This window comes from Myotis nattereri, assembly GCF_964212035.1.
Source record: "Myotis nattereri genome assembly, chromosome: 2".
NCBI classification, from domain to species: Eukaryota; Metazoa; Chordata; class Mammalia; order Chiroptera; family Vespertilionidae; genus Myotis; species Myotis nattereri.
In genome coordinates this window covers 164,299,156-164,316,491 of record NC_138076.1, presented here as the reverse complement: position 1 = coordinate 164,316,491, position 17,336 = coordinate 164,299,156, and the positions used below count along the sequence as shown (strand labels likewise).

Sequence of the window (17,336 nt, the reverse complement as noted above, 5' to 3'; positions counted from 1 at the left end):
ATGTTCCAACTTGCTAGGCTCACCCCCCCTGCGGTAGCTCAGGCCACAAAATCCGAGAGCCATCCTTTATTCCTCTGTTTTCTCCATATTCTACATTCAATCCAGTGGCAAATCCCATTTTCATAACGTATCTGGACTCCTACCACCTCTCACTCTCCCCACTGCGCCATGTGCGCCAGGCTTATCGCTTCTCACGGGGTGATTGACATAATCACCAGTCTGCCTCCCTGTGCCCTCCTTTGCCCCATCCAGTCTTTTCTTAACACCACAGTCAATCATCCATAAAAACATGTTAGATCATGCCATTTTTATGCTCAAACCCTTCTAAGGGTTTCCCATCTGACTCAGAGTAAATGCAATATAAAATCTGCCCTCCCCTTTCATTGACCTTGCTGTCCTCAGCCACTCTGGCCTCCTGGTTGTCCATCAAACAGGCAGGAAAACTCCTGCCTCATACACGACACGCCCCCACCCCCCCACGCCACCCCAATTGCTCTTTTCTCTGCTGGGAACTCTTTTTCCTCAAATGGCTACATGGCCAGGTCCCTCAATTCTTCCGGGCCTAGGATCATAGGTCACCCCCTATTTAAGCTCCTAAATCCCCCATGTACTGCCTGTCTCCCCTCCCCACCCCCTTCTCTCCTCAGCAGCCCTCACCTCTGAGGTCCTCTCCTGGTGGATTTGCTGGCTCAGAGTCTATCACCCTTGCTGGACTAAAGCTCCAGGAGGCAGGCACCGTGTTTCCAGTGCTTAGTAGCGTGGGGCACATGATTGAATGAATGGATTACCCAAAGATTAAAAGCAGAGGAAAGGGGGAGACAGGAGCGGGGTGTAAAAGGAAGAGGGATTTAGGCATTTGGTGGTGCAGAAACTCAAGCGTTCACAAGGGAACCAACCCAGTTTGCCCTCCAGCTCCTGCCTCTTGGGGCTTAAATCTGGCGCTTGGAGGAAAGGGCATCCCACTCCTCTGGGGATCCAGGAGACTGGGGAGGGGACCCCTGTGGAGGAGAAAGGGAGAGGGGGGCTGGAGGGATGGCATCGAGAACACCAGGTAGTGTGCCAGGCCCAGGACAGAAGACTTGACCCAGCCCTTGGAGTTAGACGGACCGAGACACAGTCCCAGTGTGGCCACCTACCAGCAGTAGGACCTTGGACAGGGTGCACCGAGGGCAGGGTGGTGGCGGGGTTCTGCTCTGGGGAGTAGGCAATAAGGAGTACCTGACCGTAGAGAACTTAAAATCAATAATATAACCAACTAAAAGTTGACCCACTTTTTATTGTCACTGTGCACTGCTAGTCAGCAAACACTCTCCCTCAGTGGTATACTAGTTACTTGGGGGGATTATTTTACTTCTCTAAGCCTCAGTTTTTTTGTTTGTAAAATGGAATGATCCCTACTTCCCAGGATCTTGAGGATTAAATCTGAAAGCCTTTGAGTGTACACTGTGTGGTTCTTGTCATCCATTCACCCCCTGCTGTCTTTCCTTCCTCCTTCCCTCTTTTTCTTCTGGCCCTTCTCCTCTCTCTTGCACAATCCTCCCTTCCCTTTGAAGCAGTCATCCTGTTCCAGCCCAGCACCCCACCCCCTTCCCGCTCCAGCAGGTGCTCATTACCCCATCAGCCATTCTGGGGCTGTCCCAGTGTGGGCTCAGCTTCCTTCAGCCCTGACCAGCCGGGCAGGGTGGTGGGTAATTGGGATCAGTCAAGCATAACCCCTGTTCTGGGATGAGCTGACACCATCAGCAGTTTATAGTTCTGAGGCATTATTTCGCCAGATCGCGCATAACACAAGCCTCAGTCATTTTTAGGGGGTGGCAGGTGAGGAGAGGCCGAGGAGTCACCCTGCCAACCCCAGGCTGAAGGTGTTGCTGCTCCCACAGTTTCTTCTTACTGCTGTCAGTCGGCCTGTAATGTAATCCTGAGATCTGCTGGCCGGGCCCAGCCATAGCACCTCACTTTGCTGCTGTGGTGTGGTTGCTGGCTCATCGCCGAGCTGTCTGTGCAGTGGGGAGGAGGGAAACTGCTGGGAGGGAAGAGAAGAGAGGAGGTGGAGGGAGGGGGCTAAGCCGGGTCTGGGGAACCTGGGCCCCCTGTGGCTGTGTGTGTGTGTGTACACACACGTACGCACTCGCATGGGAAGGAGAGTGACAGGGAAATCCCAGATGCTAAGAAGGCTTTGCTAAAAGCCACCTTCTTCAGAGTGTTTCTTTTTGCCCAGAGACAAGTTTGTGCTGGAGAAAGGCCCTCCCAGGAAGGTGTTCATGCTGAGACCTGCCCTGTGGGCAGGGAAGCTCCGGAGTCCCCTAGCAGGAGGAGGGGCCGGTAAGACAGGTTGAGCCCACCCCGGCCCTCTCTACCCCTCTGCCCTCTCAGACTGATGACCCTGAGATGGAATCTACACACCTCCCAGGAGAGAGAAAGCACCCCTCTGGTTCGGGCCCATCCCCATCCTCCAGGTGGGATGATTATTTTAGGTTTAATCCAAATTCCTCTCATTCACAGAGCTTCACCTGTCCAGGGTAAAAATATTGCATCTCATAGCATAAGGTCAGTTTGCTTTAACAGACCTTTACTGGGCACTGATGTGTGCCCGGCACTGTGTTTAGGTGCTGGGATGGCTGGTGCCCAGCCCTCTTCCTCGGTCAGGCTCAGTGGTCCTATGTTTCCCTCCTCTGCTCGCAGTCCCATTCCTGAAACCAATCCAAGCTCTGGGTGGAGAGTGGCAGTAAAGGGTGCACCTGAGGCCACTGATGGGGCTGCGATGAGGAAGGGATCCTGGAGAAGTGCTTCTGGGCGCCAAGCAGAGAGAACCTGAGGGAGGGGCAGTGGGGGAAGGAAGGGCCTCGTCAGGGGAAGAGAGGCCCCGTGAGAAGGTAAGAAGAGGAACAAGGAAACGGGAGACCTTGTGGGAGACAGACACAGACACAAGGAGCTCTACCTGGATTCTCCCGCCCTCCCCAGGCCTCGTTGGGTGGTTCCCCACCATTCCTCGCAGGGGCGCTCTGGGAGGGCCTGCATTTGGGGTCCCAGGGGTGAAGAGAATATAGTGGGGCTTTAGCTTTACTCATCTGGGTCTCCTTTCCACCCCGGGGGAGGAGGAGGGGCCTGATCCTCCCTGTAGCCCAGCACCTGGGAGTCTGGCCCAGGGAGAAAGAAGCCCAGGAGGTGTTTGCCCAGGTGATTGGAGTGTGAATCACTGGGCCACCACCAGGAGGCACTTTTCCCCACCTGCCTTGATTCATCCCCTGGGGAAGCAGGAAGGAGGGGGTCACTGCTGCACATCACTAAGGGGTTCCCCTAGTGGAAGTGCTGGAGGGGGTCTGCCCAGGCTCAGAGCTCACATCCAGGACTGAGCGAGGGCACCTTCACTGTTGGGTGGAGTCGTGCCTCCCCTTCCCAGGGTCCTGGGCACTCAGAAATGGGAAGTTCCACATGGATGGTCCGCAGGCCCAAGCCCATCTCTCAGTGATGGTGGGGGAACGCCCTCCTGCTCCTCCTTTATTCCAATAAAGGGTGTTTCCTGGTTCCATACGCAGTCATCTCTGGGATAGAGGTGGGTGGTCTATTGGGAGCTCCTAGACTAGAGCTTGGAGTGATTAATCAGCAAGGAGCTTAGCTGGCTCTCAGGCCAGGTCCAGAGTGACGGGAATTCAAGTGGCAACTGAGGCTGTGAGGCCCCATTGTTCTGCCCCCTCCTTTCATGTGCCCCTGAATCTCAGGCCTCACGGTGGGTGCTGTGCGCCCCGGCTTCCCCTAAGCCCTGCTGTCCTTCAGGATCCAGCTCACCTGCCCCTCCTCCTGGGCACCTTCCCAAGGCCCCCGACTAGGGTGGGGCCCTCATATATGTTCCCCTTCACAATTCTCACATCTGTAATTTCCTGCTCCAGGTCTGAATGTCCTGCTATTTATCATTGAGATATATTTCACACAGCACGTAACTCACTCATTTTATTTTATTTTATTTTTTAAAATATATTTTATTGACTTTTTACAGAGAGGAAGGGAGAAGGATAGAGAGTTAGAAACATCGATGAGAGAGAAACATTGATCAGCTGCCTCCTGCACACCTCCCACTGGGGATGTGCCCGCAACCAAAGTACATGCCCTTGACCGGAATCGAACCTGGGACTTTTCAGTCCGCAGGCCGACGCTCTATCCACTGAGCCAAACCAGTTACGGCAACTCACTCATTTTAAATGCACAATTCACTGATTTTAGTATATTCCTAGATATGTGCAATTATCATCACTGTCAATTTTAGAACCTCAAAAAAATCCTTTAGTTATCACCCCCATACTTTCCCCTCATCTCCCGTCTTCTCCTTCCTCCAGCCCTAAGCAACCACTAATCTGCTTCCTGTCTCTTAGATTTCTATATTCTGGACTTTCATATGAAAGGAATCATATACCACATGGTCTTTGTGACTTGCTTCTTTTACCTTCCATAATATTTCCAAGGTTCATCCATGTTGTAGCACGTGTCGCTCCATTCCTTTTATGACTGAACAATATTCCATTGTATGAATATACCACATTTTGATTATCCATTTGCCCATTAATGGATATTTGGGTTGTTTCCACCTTTTGGCCATTGTGAATGGTGCTGGTATAAACATCCACGTGCAAGTTTTGGTGTGGAAATGTGTTTTCCTTTCTCCTGGGTATATACCTAGGAGTGGAATTGCTGGGACATATGGTAACTCTGTGTTTAACATTTGAGGAACCACCAGACTGTTTTCCAAAGTGGCTGCACCAGTTTACAGCCCCTATAATGGGCTCTAGGTGCTATGTCTACCAGGTGAGCTGGCCTGACTATGACTGTCTTGTTCACCACGGTGTCACCAGCCCCTCGGTGACCTGACTCAGCAGGTGCTTTGTAAATGCATATTGAGTGAAAGAAGTGAGTGGATGGGTTCTTTTGAATCTGCTGCCCATGGATAATGAACCTGAGACTTCCCTTCAGACTCTGCCCTTAGAATCTTCTCTGTGAATCTCTCTCTGATCCTCTTGCTGGGCACAATCTTGAGTTGCTCTTTCTCATAGCCTCACACTCCCTGGCTCTCCTCCTGTGTGACGCAGAGTCCCTCCAGGGTTCAGAGGGTCTTAGTCACCCCTGTACCACCAGCTCCTCATGCAAGGCTTGGCGCAGAATAGATGCTCTGTGTGGGGCTGTGGGGGAAGGGGACCTGTACCTCAACGCTCAGGAGAGGGGAGCCACAGGGGGAATTTGTGGTGGGGGGTTGTTTTGGGTAATCAGTGAAGCAACAGGGAGGGTATCTGGCCCCACAGAGGGTGAAACTGTTGCTACCAAGTCTCATTTCCAGTCCTTGAGGCTCCCTAGAGAGGAAAAAGAGATGGAGGGCTCGCCTCCCCGGCTGGGCTGCCACTTATCTTCTGTGCTTTCCCCGGACCAGGAATGTCCTGCACGAAGACTGGTCCACTATGGGGAGGCAGAACCCAGGCTGGGAGCCTGATGAGAACAGACATTATAGGGGCCCCATGAACTTTCTCTAGGACACGTGCAGGGGGCCATGCGGTGAGGAGGCCTATGTACAACAGACACGTGGTTTTTTAATGTGGCAAGCGACTTGTACACTATTGGGGTGTGATGTGCAGTTTTTAAGTCTAATTTGTATGTGTCCACGTTTATTCCACAGGCCACTAGCAGATTGTTCATATGTAGTTTTCCCATTTACATAACCACCTTCCTTTTCACCCCAAGTTCCCAAGTTCCCCAGCTTCCAGCCCCAAAGGCGGCTTATTTGTTCTCCCTCAAAGGAGGTTCCTCCTCTCAGACCCACAGAGCAGGTTGAATCATCCTGATTGCTGTAACCTGTGACCAGTTAGTTTATTGGGAACAGACAAGCCCAGAGACTCTTTGGCAGAGACTTGGATTCCTGGGAGGGTGAGGCTTCTGTGGAAGCAGCCCTAGGGGCGGGGCATCTGGAGGGATGGGGTCAGCCCAGCACCTCCTCCTCCCTCACAGCCCCTGAGCCAGGGCCTCCAGGTGGCTGGTCAGCCCCACATCGCTGCAGCCAAGAAAACGCATTCATATCAGACCCAAAGCAAGAGGGAGTAAAGGGAGAGGTGGCTGTCTACAGAGGTGGGGGCGGGGGTTGACTTCTTTGAGCAAATAATGTCAGCTCTCGATTGTCCCTATGTCAAGTAAGAATTCCGTGTCCCCTCGCCTTTGTTCTAGGCGTATCTCCACCATCAACGGCCAATGGGAGCTCAGGGAAGAGACGCATTTTCATAGCGTGAGCTCAACACATTTGAGCGGTAAACCTAGGGCTAAAGGCCACCTACGGATTCTGTGTTAACTGAGAGGGCCTGGATAGGTCCTGAGTGATCCCCAAATCCTGGCTTTGGAACTCAGAATGGGATTTTGGAATCTCTCCTTTTGACATTTGCAATAGTGCATTTTTTAGGTGGGTGTTAAAAGAAGTTCACTTTTCTTAGGTGCATGAGAATCAGCGGTAAGGGAGGTGGGAACCTCCAGGGGTCGGGGGAGGCTGGCTTTGTGGGGAAACTTCCATGATTTAATCCGCAAAGCAGAACTGTGATGTGCGCAGTTGGCCTTCTCATCCGGAAGAGAAGTGGTCAGTGGCTGTTGCCATTCTCTTGGCCATGCTAGGGCCTGACTGTCAGCAGTCTAGGGGGCATGGCGATGCATTCTCTTTCCTTACATCCCACCGCCGCCCCCAGGGCCTACTTCAAGTCTGCACACAGATAAGTAAAAATGACTGATGTGATGGACCTGAGGAATGGCTCCTGGGGAAAACCTGAGACAGGAAGGTGAGGTTTGGAATGTCCTGGTGTGCTGCCCTGGTAAGCATGGGCGACATCCAGGCTGAGGGCTAGTGCCCTGCATCCTGGACTCCCAGCCTCTGAGGCAGTGCTAACACTTGTGGCAGGAGGAGCTGCCCCCAGCCCCTAGCTTCACGCTGGAGCAGCCCGGGCGCCCCTGGGGCTCACAGGGGATGTAGAGTTCACCGGTGCTCATGGCGCTGCAGCCCCCACTGCTCTTGAGGCCGCTGGTGCAGTATTCGGTCCTCAGCATGGGCGTGCTGACCACACATGGCTCGTACAAGACCGCACCTTTTGAGCTGCTCACAGCTGCGGGAATAGAAAAGGATGCTCAGGGCCCCGCACTGCATGACTAAGGGCATTGCCCTGATCCCTTCAGTCAGGCCATGCCCTCCTCTTGCTGCCACCACCTGTAAGGAACCCTCCCCTCTCCCCCACCCCCAATTCCCACTCCAGCTACAAGTGCCTATAAGGTCCCCAACCATTCTCTATTCCCAGAGCCCTGGCTTCTGTTTCACCCCCTCTGTTTCCACTTGTCTGAGCTGCTTCAAATCCTCTTTCTCCAGAAAAGCATCCCGTTGTCAGACCTGCTCCTCATTCTGACTCCCAAAGACTCAGTTGCCCTGCAGGCGAGCTTCTCCCTCTGACCGGAGCTCCCGGCAGGAGGCAAGCCGAGGTCTGGTCAGGAGGTTGATTAGCCCCCAAGACCCGAGAGCCCCAGAGATGCATCTACTCACAGATATTCACAGGCCCAGTGCCTTCACACAGCCTGGGGTGAGAGGAAAAAGACACAAAATCACTGTATAGAAGTAAACAAGACCAATAACTCTAGTGCTCCCCTCTCCCCCACTTCTTCTGTCCAAACCACAGACCACATCCATGAGAAGGACCCTCAGACTGTGAGCTGTTCTGGGTTTTCTATGACTGCGGGATGGGCTATAGCAACAGCAACCTGAGGACAGAGAGTATCCACACCTGGGGCCCATCGTTGACTAACCTGTGCTCCTCGCCCTCCAGCAGGCGCCTGTAGGTGGCGATCTCGATGTCCAGGCCCAGCTTGGAGTTCATCACCTCCTGGTACTCCTTGAGCAGGCAGGCCATGTCCTGCTTGGCCTTCTGCAGGGCGGCCTCCAGCCCGGCCAGCTTGCACTTGGCGTCGTTGAGGGCTGCCTCGCCCTGCTGCTCTGCCTGAGCCACAGCAGCTTCCAGATTGCAACGCTGGGGGAGAGGGCACAGAGGGCATTATTGGGGGGTTAGGGGCCCTGGGCTGACTCTCAGAGAGAACATGGCTAGTGTGAGATAATAGAGTATATATACACAGAACTCCTAAAACCCTTGTGATTTCCTAAGTGATAAGAGCATTGGAAATATCTTTTGTTCTAATATTTGGTTTTGGACCCAGAGCTTCTAAATTCCTTGGAATTTCCTGAATGATAGCAGTGTCTTTTGTCCTAATGAGTGACTCTGGGTGGGCCTCTGGGTAGTGCCTTGGTGAGGGTGGGTCAGAGAGACCAAGCCATGATTAGAAGCCTGGAATTTTCAGTCTCACCCTCAATCCCCCAGACTGGGGAGAGGGGCTGGAAATAATTATCACGCCCACATGAGGAAGCCTCCACAGAAATTCCACATGTGGGCTTCCGAGGCTTCCAGGTTGGGAAACACGGGGAGGGGTTGGAACAGTGGTGCCCTCAGGGCACGGAAGCTCTGCGCCCCTTCCTACATACCTCCCCTATGCATCCCTCCCATTTGCATGTTCATTTGTATCCTTTATCAGCTCCTTTTATAACAAACTGGTAAACGGCAAGTAAACTGTTTTCCTGAGCTCTGTGAGCTGCTCTGGCAAATGAATCAAACCCGAGGAGGGGCTTCTGCTTTACAGCAGATTGGTCAGAAGCTCAGGTGACAACCTGGACTTTGGGGCAATCTTGAGGGACTTGTGGGAGAGCCTTACCCGGTGGGACCTGACACTCTTCCCAGGCAGTGTCAGAACAGAGTTATATTGTAGGACCCCAGCTGGCCTCACCTGGGCTTTGACATTCTCGATTTCTTGCTGCAGCCGCTGGATTAGCTTGTTCATTTCCTGGATCTCATTCTTGCGGTTGCGGAGGTTGTCACAGTGGGTCCCGGAGATCAGCCGCAGCTCCTCATACTGCGGGACTGAGAGGTCAGAACCCTGGGGCCTTGCTGTGGTCCCTCCCAGCCCCCTTGCTCACTGCCTGAGTCTCTCCTCCAATGACTTCCTGGCTCAGGCGCTCCCTGGATTCTCACACTTGCTCTGTTCCCCATCCCTTCTCCATTTCTGGTCAGTCTCTGAGGTCCTTTTCTGGGCTGCTCCTTAGTTCCTTCTCACCTCACAGCCCTGCACAGTCAGGCTTATTAAAATGTCCTCCAATCTCCAAGCTCCCCTCCTCTCTGTTTAGCTGTTCTGAGGCTTGTCGCTTTCTCTCTGCACTGGAGCCCAAAGGTCTCCCTCCCTTTTAGATGTCCCTCTGGACTTTAGAAAGGGTTTCTGTGCTCCGTCTGGGATGCCTAAGAGACAGAGGGCTGAGGAGAGACTATGTCACCCCCAGGGTGAGCACGATTGTATATTCTCCTCCAAAGCAATGGGAAACAAAATGAAACGTTCCTTTGACATAGGGGTGACTCAGTTGCCATGTTTCTTTTGCCCTTTGTTCTTCTTTCTGCCTGGAATGAGCATGTGGTATGACAGTCATCTTGAGACAGGAGGCACCCTTCAAAGCAATGTGAAGGGTGGCAGAACAGAAAGCTATAAGGAGCCCGTGTCCCTGAAGGTGACATAGACTCCCTGGGTCACAGTGGGTAGTCTATTTCTGTACTTCAAGTTATTTGAGAAAAAAAGTGAAAACTGAATTTAACTATTTAAAAAAATTTGAATCCTCACAGTTAATTATAATTTAAAAATAATAGAATTGACTTAGGAAGATGGGAAACAGGTTGTTTTCTCTGAGCCACTTGACTGATGAGCAGCCCAGGAGAACAGCAGGAGGAGGGACCAGCCACCTGGTGTGGATGGGCCACAGAGTCCCTGGGAGCTGACTTCAGGCCAGCGTTTGATACCTTTGTCCCAAGGCAGAACCTTGCTGGAGGCACTCTCTGGGCCCCATTGCCTTCAGAAAAGAAGTCCAACGCACTTAGCACAACTCTGAAGAGTTGCTGCCATCTGGCCCCATGCTACCCCATCCAGCCCCATCTCCTTGTGGTGCTTCATACTGGAACCTCATTGTCACGCTTCTGCATCCTGCTCGGCTGCCCCTCAGCTGGACACCCCCTCCCCTCATGCTCGCTTACTGCAGTCGTGCTTGGCCTTCAAGGCCCAGGTCAACACCGCTGCCTCTGCCTTTCCAGACACTTCCTGCGACCTTGCTTTTCTGTTTGGTTGGTTACATGTTTCTCTCCCGTGGACTGTCATCTCCTGTGCGCAGGGATGGTCTGACTCCTAGTATCCTCATGGTGCCACACCCCTCGGTAAGGCCATCCTTCCCTGACCACCTTACTGGAAATCATATTCCCACAGCTCTCCCCATGCTTCACCCTGGTTTATTTTCTCCATAGCATGCATCACCTTCTTACATACATGTACTTATTTGTCTTGCTCGTTGTCTGTCACTCCCTGGCCCTGCCTCTAGAATGAAAGTGACACGAAGGCAGGGATTGTTGTCTGTTTTGTCCCCGTTTAGAATCCAGCATCCAGAACAGCGCTTAGCACATGATGGATGCTCAGGAAGCAGTTGTTGAATGAGTAAGTGGATGAGTGAACGAACGAATGAATTAATGGTGCCTTTCACAGATAGGGCAGGTGAGACTGAGGTGATAATATTTGTTCAATCAAATTAACCTTGGGGACACCAACTATCCTTATAGCAAGCCCCTAATTACCTAAGTCTGGGGCCACCTTAATCACCTTCCTGCTCCACCATTAGTAACCACTCCATGCCATTAGCCTCCCCTGACTCCTTGAAGCCCAGCTCCCTCTTTGACATTATTGCCAATTAGTACTCCTTGAATTCATGTCGAGGGAGTCTGTGAGTAAATAAAGCTGGGGCCCCCTGGCACCCTGATGATAGGCCTGGGCGGCCTGTGGGGTCCACTCCCACATGTTCCGCAGGCACCTGGCCTGGGGCCCAGCAGAAACAACAGGGGCTGGGATTTATGGGGTTCCCTGTCTCTGTGACATGGCATGACTCTCTCATTATCTTCTCACCCACTTTCGGGGGAAGTGGTCTAGGGCGCCCTCCTCCCCCGGGCCTCACCCGGCACTGGTACCAGGCCTCCGCTTCAGCTTTGCTGCGGCTGGCGATTTCGTCATACTGGGCCTTGATATCAGCGATGATGCTGTCCACGTCCAGCACCCGGCTGTTGTCCATCTTCACGATGACCGAGGTCTCTGAGATCTGAGACTGGAGCAGGCAGATCTCCTGCGGGGGTGGGGGGTGGTAGCGGGAAGGACCAGTGAGCTCTTTGAGGATAAAGGGGGAGAACCTGCTCTGACCTTCCCATAGCAGCTTTGCACAGACTTTGTGGTGGCTGTGATGGGCCTTTAATCACCAACCTGCTCCCTGTCCCACTCCAGTTACACAGAGACCCAAGAGCCGAGGCCTGGGCATCGGACTTCCGGGGTCTCACTGCTGAGAGCCAGCTGTCCCAGGCCAACTTCTCAGTCTGCTTGCCCTGAAATGTACCTGCTGGGCTGGAGCTCTCCCACCATTGTCCTTACGAACTGGCCCTGATCTACCACCTGTGGGCAGCATGGCTGCAGGTACCTCCTCGTACAGGCCTTTCAGGAAGTCGATCTCCTGGACCAGAGCCTCCACGTTGGTCTCCAGGTCAGCCTTCATCAGGAAAGCCGTATCCACATCCTGTGATTGGAGCATTGACAACTGTAACCGGGGGCTGGGGGAATGTGGGAGGGCCACCCCTCCCCCAGGGGGGCCACTCCCTGCAAGCTGGTGGCAGGTGACAGGTGTGGGACCCACCTTTCCTCACGGAAGCTCATGTGAAAGTGAAGAGGTCACAAAACCGAGAATGGAGGGAGGGGTCCACAGCACCAAAACCACATGCCTGGGCCTGGCCCCCTATTGGGGAAGGGCCTGGAAGGTGTGGAGTTTAAAGGAGCCTTGAATGCAGTGTCTCTGCGCTCACTGTGTAGGGCTCATGCCAGAAAGTACCTCACTATTTGAGAGCTCGGGCAGTGTTTTTCATCTTTTGGGGCTTGAGTTGAGAGTTTTTGTTTGGATTTGGCATCAGCTGCATGTCCAGCTTCTTGGGCAGGTGTGGACACACCCTGACCAGCTCTGGCCCCTGTGAATTAGGAGGCAGAAGCCCGGTCAACCACCACCCCTTTGAGCAAAGGGTGGGAGAGGAAATGCTGGCCCCCTCTTTCTCAGGGTCACTCAGGCTGGCACCGGGGCAGGAGTGGGAGAGACCCTTCTGCGGTGGGTGGACTCGTTTGGACAGCCCAGGGGCTGAGTGTGCTGAGGCCCGCTGGGCCAGCTCCGGGGACTTCCTCCCTCTCTGAGCCAGCTCCTCACCTTCTTTAAGGCCACGAACTCATTTTCCGCACAGGGCCGCAAGGCCAGCTCCTCCTCATATCTGGTGGAATGGGCAAGAAACAATGTTTGAGTCAACCCGTGGGCTTTGGAAGGGGCCTTGGAATCAGACCTGAGGGAAGGGGCCTTTGGGCACATCTGCCTTGCACTGACCGCATGCCCAGCTGCCCCCATGCCCTCCTCACTGGAGTCACCAGGTGCAGCCCTGTCTCTGGACACCTCTAGCTGCTCCAGCCATTCCAGACTGGTGATTAATACCATAGCCTGTCATTAGCCACATGGCCAGTTTACCCCACTCCCCAGCAGCCTGCTCCTGTGATGAATCATCCTCTGGGAAGTCCTTCCTCAGACCAACTTCATTCTGTCTTGGTGCTGAGGAAGCCCACTTTATCTGATCATTTCTTCTGGGAGGTGGTGGAAGCTGGCGGCCTGTTGCTGGCAGAGCTGTCTGTGCGGGGTTGTTCTGAGAGCTGGTTGTAGTCACTGAAATCCCAGCTGCCCCCGTGCCCTCCTCACTGGAGAGTCCTGAGCCTGGCTCCTACCTGTAGCTCTGTTGCAGAGGTAGCAATTACCAGGTTACCAGACCCATAGGCACAGCCCAGCTATTTGCTATAGGTCCTTGCCCACTCACTGCCCCCTAAGGCAACGGAATCAGGGTCAAGAGGTACAGTCTGGCCAGAATGACTCAGTTTGAAGAGCAACTTTGATCCATTAAAAGCTCCACTGAGCTTCCTGACGCCCAGGCTTCCTCTTCCCCACAGAGCTCTGCTGCAGCTGGGCCCTCGCTGCTGGAGCTTATGCCCTGGTGTGAATCCCCTGGTGTCAAGTGCGAGTCCTGTGACTTTTAGTAAGTGCCCTGGCTTCTCTGTGTCTCAGTTTCATATTCTGTAGAATGAGGATAACACTGGTCCTGCCTCACAGGGCTGTTGTGAGTTAACATATCACATGAGTTAATATCTGCAAAGCACTAAGTCTGACATGGGGTACGTGCTATGTCAGCGTTGGTTATTATTGTTAAAATACCATCCAATGTCATCCTTCCGCTGTCCCACTTTTAAAATCCAGAGTCCTCGTCTTCAGCTGCAAGCCAAGTCTCTGACCACTGTGTGTCTTACCCCTTGGAAAGGCATTGCTCCTGCTGAGAGGGCTGGCCTTCACCCTCCCCCGGCCTTGCCACACCTTGCCTGTAACAGTCTGCTGGAGTTGTCTCCTCTAACTTGTCTCACTCTGGCCCTTCCTTGTCATCTGCTCCTGTCCTTTCTCCTTTTCCAAGGTCTACTCTGGACTCTTCTTCTATAAGAAGTAACTGCAATGAAACACATTCTTCAAGGCCCTGAGCAAATGGCACCTTCCCCAGGATGCATTCGTAGGCCCCTTCTGCTCTCTCATTCTCTTGGGATTCCTCCACCATTCTGGCCTGCACCACCTTGTAGCTATTGGTGTGTTTACACAAAGGTCTGTGCTTACTGGGCTGGGGCATCTTGAGGGAAGGAGCCAGCCTTTTCCATCAACCATGAGTAGGCATGTGGTTGACACCTGCAGCAAGAGTGTCCCCTATGTGGCTCTACTCCATTGACCCACATCCCTTCTGAACTGTTGCTCTTAGAATACTCACACCGTTTCTTGTTAATGGAAATGTGTCTCTCTCAACCTTCCCCCAGCAACATGTGCTCCATAGGATTCTGATCCTGGGAGAGACCCACTTAGGACTATTAAGCAATTTACTTGGGCTTCAGCTTCTTGTAAGCACTGGATCTACAAGCCTTCAAGCTCTTCATTAACATATGCTTATCAGTCACCTTCTCCTGCAGTGAGTCAGGACAGAGCTGCAAATCTAGCAGGTTAAAGACCTTCACCAGGAAGAACTGGGCCAGGAGACAAGGGAGACAGAGGATCTGCTAGTGACAGGAGGGGTGAGGACTTCCAGCTGTGACCGAGGAAGGGTTGTGGGGGGTGGGGGGAACCAGAGTCAGGGGGTGAGAGGAAAAGTGAGATAGATTAGTCTGAATGTGGTTCAAAGAGATGATGAGAGGAGGCTTATGAGAAGAAAGAACAGAGGGAACAAAAGCTTGGAAGGAAGAGGGTTTGGGGATCTGTTTGGGGAATAAGAAGTAGTTCAGGAAATGCCAGGGGATTGGTGGAAGATTAAGTGGAACAGGTGGATTGGAGCAGAGCTCTGGAATGCCAGAAATGGCAGGAGAAAAGATCATGTTCTACTGAGTGGGAGGACGGGCCTTCCTTTGGCAGGGTGGTGGGAAGGGGGATGAAGACAAATGCACAACCTCAGAGTTTCTACCAGGTGCCACATGGGCAATATCCTAGAGGCTCTGCCTATGTTATCCTGCCTTAATGTTCTACCAGCTGTGGACCAAGTTTTAGGTTCCCCTGAAACTTTTTGTGGATGGGGAGACCAAGGCCCAGGTTGTTTACATAGCTCGCCCTAGGATCGCTGGCGGGGTGAAGTCAGAGCAGACTCACTTCTTCTTGTAGCCCTCCAGCGTGTCCTGGAGGCTGCAGAGCTCCGACTCCAGCCCGGCCCGGTCCCTGGCCACGCAGTCCAGCTGCTTGCGGAGGGTGCAGATGTAGGCCTCGAAGATGGGCTCCATGCTCTTCTGGCAGCACCTCTGCTGCTGCATGAACTGCCACTTGGTCTCCAGCAGCTTATTCTTCTGCTCCAGGAACCGGACCTGCAGCCAAGGACAGATGTCACCGGGCAGCGGGTTCCCTGGGGACTATGGCTCGGAGAGAGTAAATCAATGGTGGTGTGGCAGTGAATCAGTTTCTGCTCTCTCTTCTGACACACCACTGCCGATACGCTAAACTGACAGTCTCTGCATAGACTGGCACCTGAGGTTATGTCTCCGTGTCTCCCCCGCCTGGGGGAGCTTATAGGACCCACCTTCCACCCAGGGGTTGCACATTGCAGTGGAAAGAACACTGCGCCAGGAGGCCTGGGGCAGGTCCTCCTTCCAGCCCTGCCTGTCTCCTTGTAAACTTGTCCAGGCCATCCCATCCCTTTAAGCCTTGTTTTCTTTCCTAAAGCTCCTACGGGGGGTTATGCATAGGAAGCACTTTAAAGATCTTCATACTAATGTAAGCAGATGACATTCCAGCTGGGAGTAGTTGGGCTCTCTTCAGTTACAGCCCAGGGACACTTGGGGGAGAAGGTTCTATCAAAGGCTTTGTCCCAAGACTTCAAGTTTCAAGCTCTTTCACACGCTGCCCCATCCTGCATGGCTGCATCTCAAACAAGTCCCTGTTGCAGTAACGTGGTGAGCTGCTGGCCCCCTCCTCCATTTCTGTGCTTGGAAACCTAGATGAGGAGAAGCTGAGCGAGTTGACCATGGTCACCCAGTTGGTCACTGGCAGAGGAAAACAGTCTCCAGTCCTCGCCCTGGGACTTTGTATATGTGCATTATTTCCCAGGAGAACTGTAGGGGAAGTAACGTGGCCCTACTTCTGGTCAACGCCATGTCACCAGGAGGCTTCCAGCCCCACAGAGGGTGGTGTGATGTTGCTGACAGCCAGGGCCTGTGTTCTAGAACTTACGGGTTATGAAAATTAAACTGTGTGACAGTTCCCATTTACTAAAACAAGTTCCCTTTTGGAAGGCTTTTGCATGTACTACCTCCTTTAATTTTCCCACCATCATTCCCCTTCTTCCCCCCACCATCCCCCGAGGCTGGTTTGCATGGGGCCTCAGAGTCACAGTCAGGAGTGAAGCCAACACCAGAGTCCAGGTCTCCTGATTTCTGGCCCAAGACTCTTTGCACTAAACCTTGGGGTCACCAGAAATGCCTATTCAGGCCTTGGCATGTGTCCTGACCCCCAAGAGACTTTCTGGGGTGTGAGGACAGGCCCAGAGACAGCTGAAGGTGACAGGCCAGTTTAGTGCCTTGAAAAGACAGCACACGACCATCCCTGAAAGTTTTCAGAGGTGTGGCTCTGGGGTTGGCAGATATAAGACTTTGCTCACGACCACCTTTATCCCTAGCTCTCACTGCTCCACCTTCTCCTCATCACAGGTCTAAGCTGATGGCAAATTCTGAAGTCAAAGGCCCACCTCCAGGCCCAAGGGTCTTTGCTCACCACTAGGCCCAAGGTTCTTGCCCCAGCTCAGGCACTTAGAAAGCAGTTCTATTGTTAAAGCCTCATCAAGGCCTCTTAGGTTGTTCCTTTCAGTATCTATCATCGTTTTGGAAGTCCCTCTTATAGTCTGACCTCAGGCAACCTTGGTAATTTTATCAGATAATATCCAGGGAGAGATGACATTAAAAACAAAGGATCTTCAAATAGAAATATTGAGTGCTGAGCCTGATCTAACCAGCTTTCAATGATTAGTGCTCATGAGTACAGGAGAGGCCCATAGATGAACTGGCTTCTCTATGGCCAGTCTTTTCCTATCTCCTGGACCAGACACAAGGTCCTGGACCTCTTACCTTGTTGATGAAGGATGCAAAGCGGTTATTGAGGCACTTGATCTGCTCCTTCTCATCCCTCTTCACATTCTGCACAGTTGGGTCAATTTCCAGCTGAAGTGGGACTAGTAGGCTCTCATTGATGGTGACGGGAGTGATGCAGGCAGGAGCCCCACAGGTGGCCCCCACTCGGTATCCGAAGCCAGGAAGGCTACACCTGGAGGCAACCCGGGGCCTCCCAAAGCCCACGTTGCACAGGCTCCGTGAGCGAAGGCAGCCCAGGACCCGGAGGCCCCCGCCACCCCCAAGCTGGCATGGCCCCGAGCTCACTGCATAGTGGGTGACCCTCTGGGGGAAGATAGCTGAGCATGAGCTGAAGCTCCGACTGCCACATCTGGAGCCCTGCTGGTAGGATAGGCACGACATGGCAGGAGAGAGAGGCAGAGAGGCAGGCCCTGGTGGGGAGAACGGGAAGCAAGAGCTGTCAAGTCAGCTCAGCTCCCACCCTTTTATCTGGCAGGGGCTGGAGGTCTGAGCTGGGTCAG

At 53.1% G+C, this 17,336-nt stretch overlaps 1 protein-coding gene across 1 annotated transcript; it reads right to left on the bottom strand.

Annotated features, from left to right (window-relative positions):
• Window positions 1-6,897: 6,897 nt before the first annotated feature.
• Window positions 6,898-17,217, bottom strand: KRT82 (keratin 82; the record flags this gene model as incomplete). Its single annotated transcript, XM_081082278.1, has 9 exons — window positions 6,898-7,115; window positions 7,544-7,575; window positions 7,804-8,024; window positions 8,830-8,955; window positions 11,078-11,242; window positions 11,588-11,683; window positions 12,356-12,416; window positions 14,852-15,060; window positions 16,813-17,217. 9 exons carry the CDS (start codon window positions 17,215-17,217, stop codon window positions 6,898-6,900), a joined length of 1,533 nt encoding a protein of 510 aa, XP_080938404.1.
• Between the last annotated feature and the right edge of the window lie 119 nt (window positions 17,218-17,336).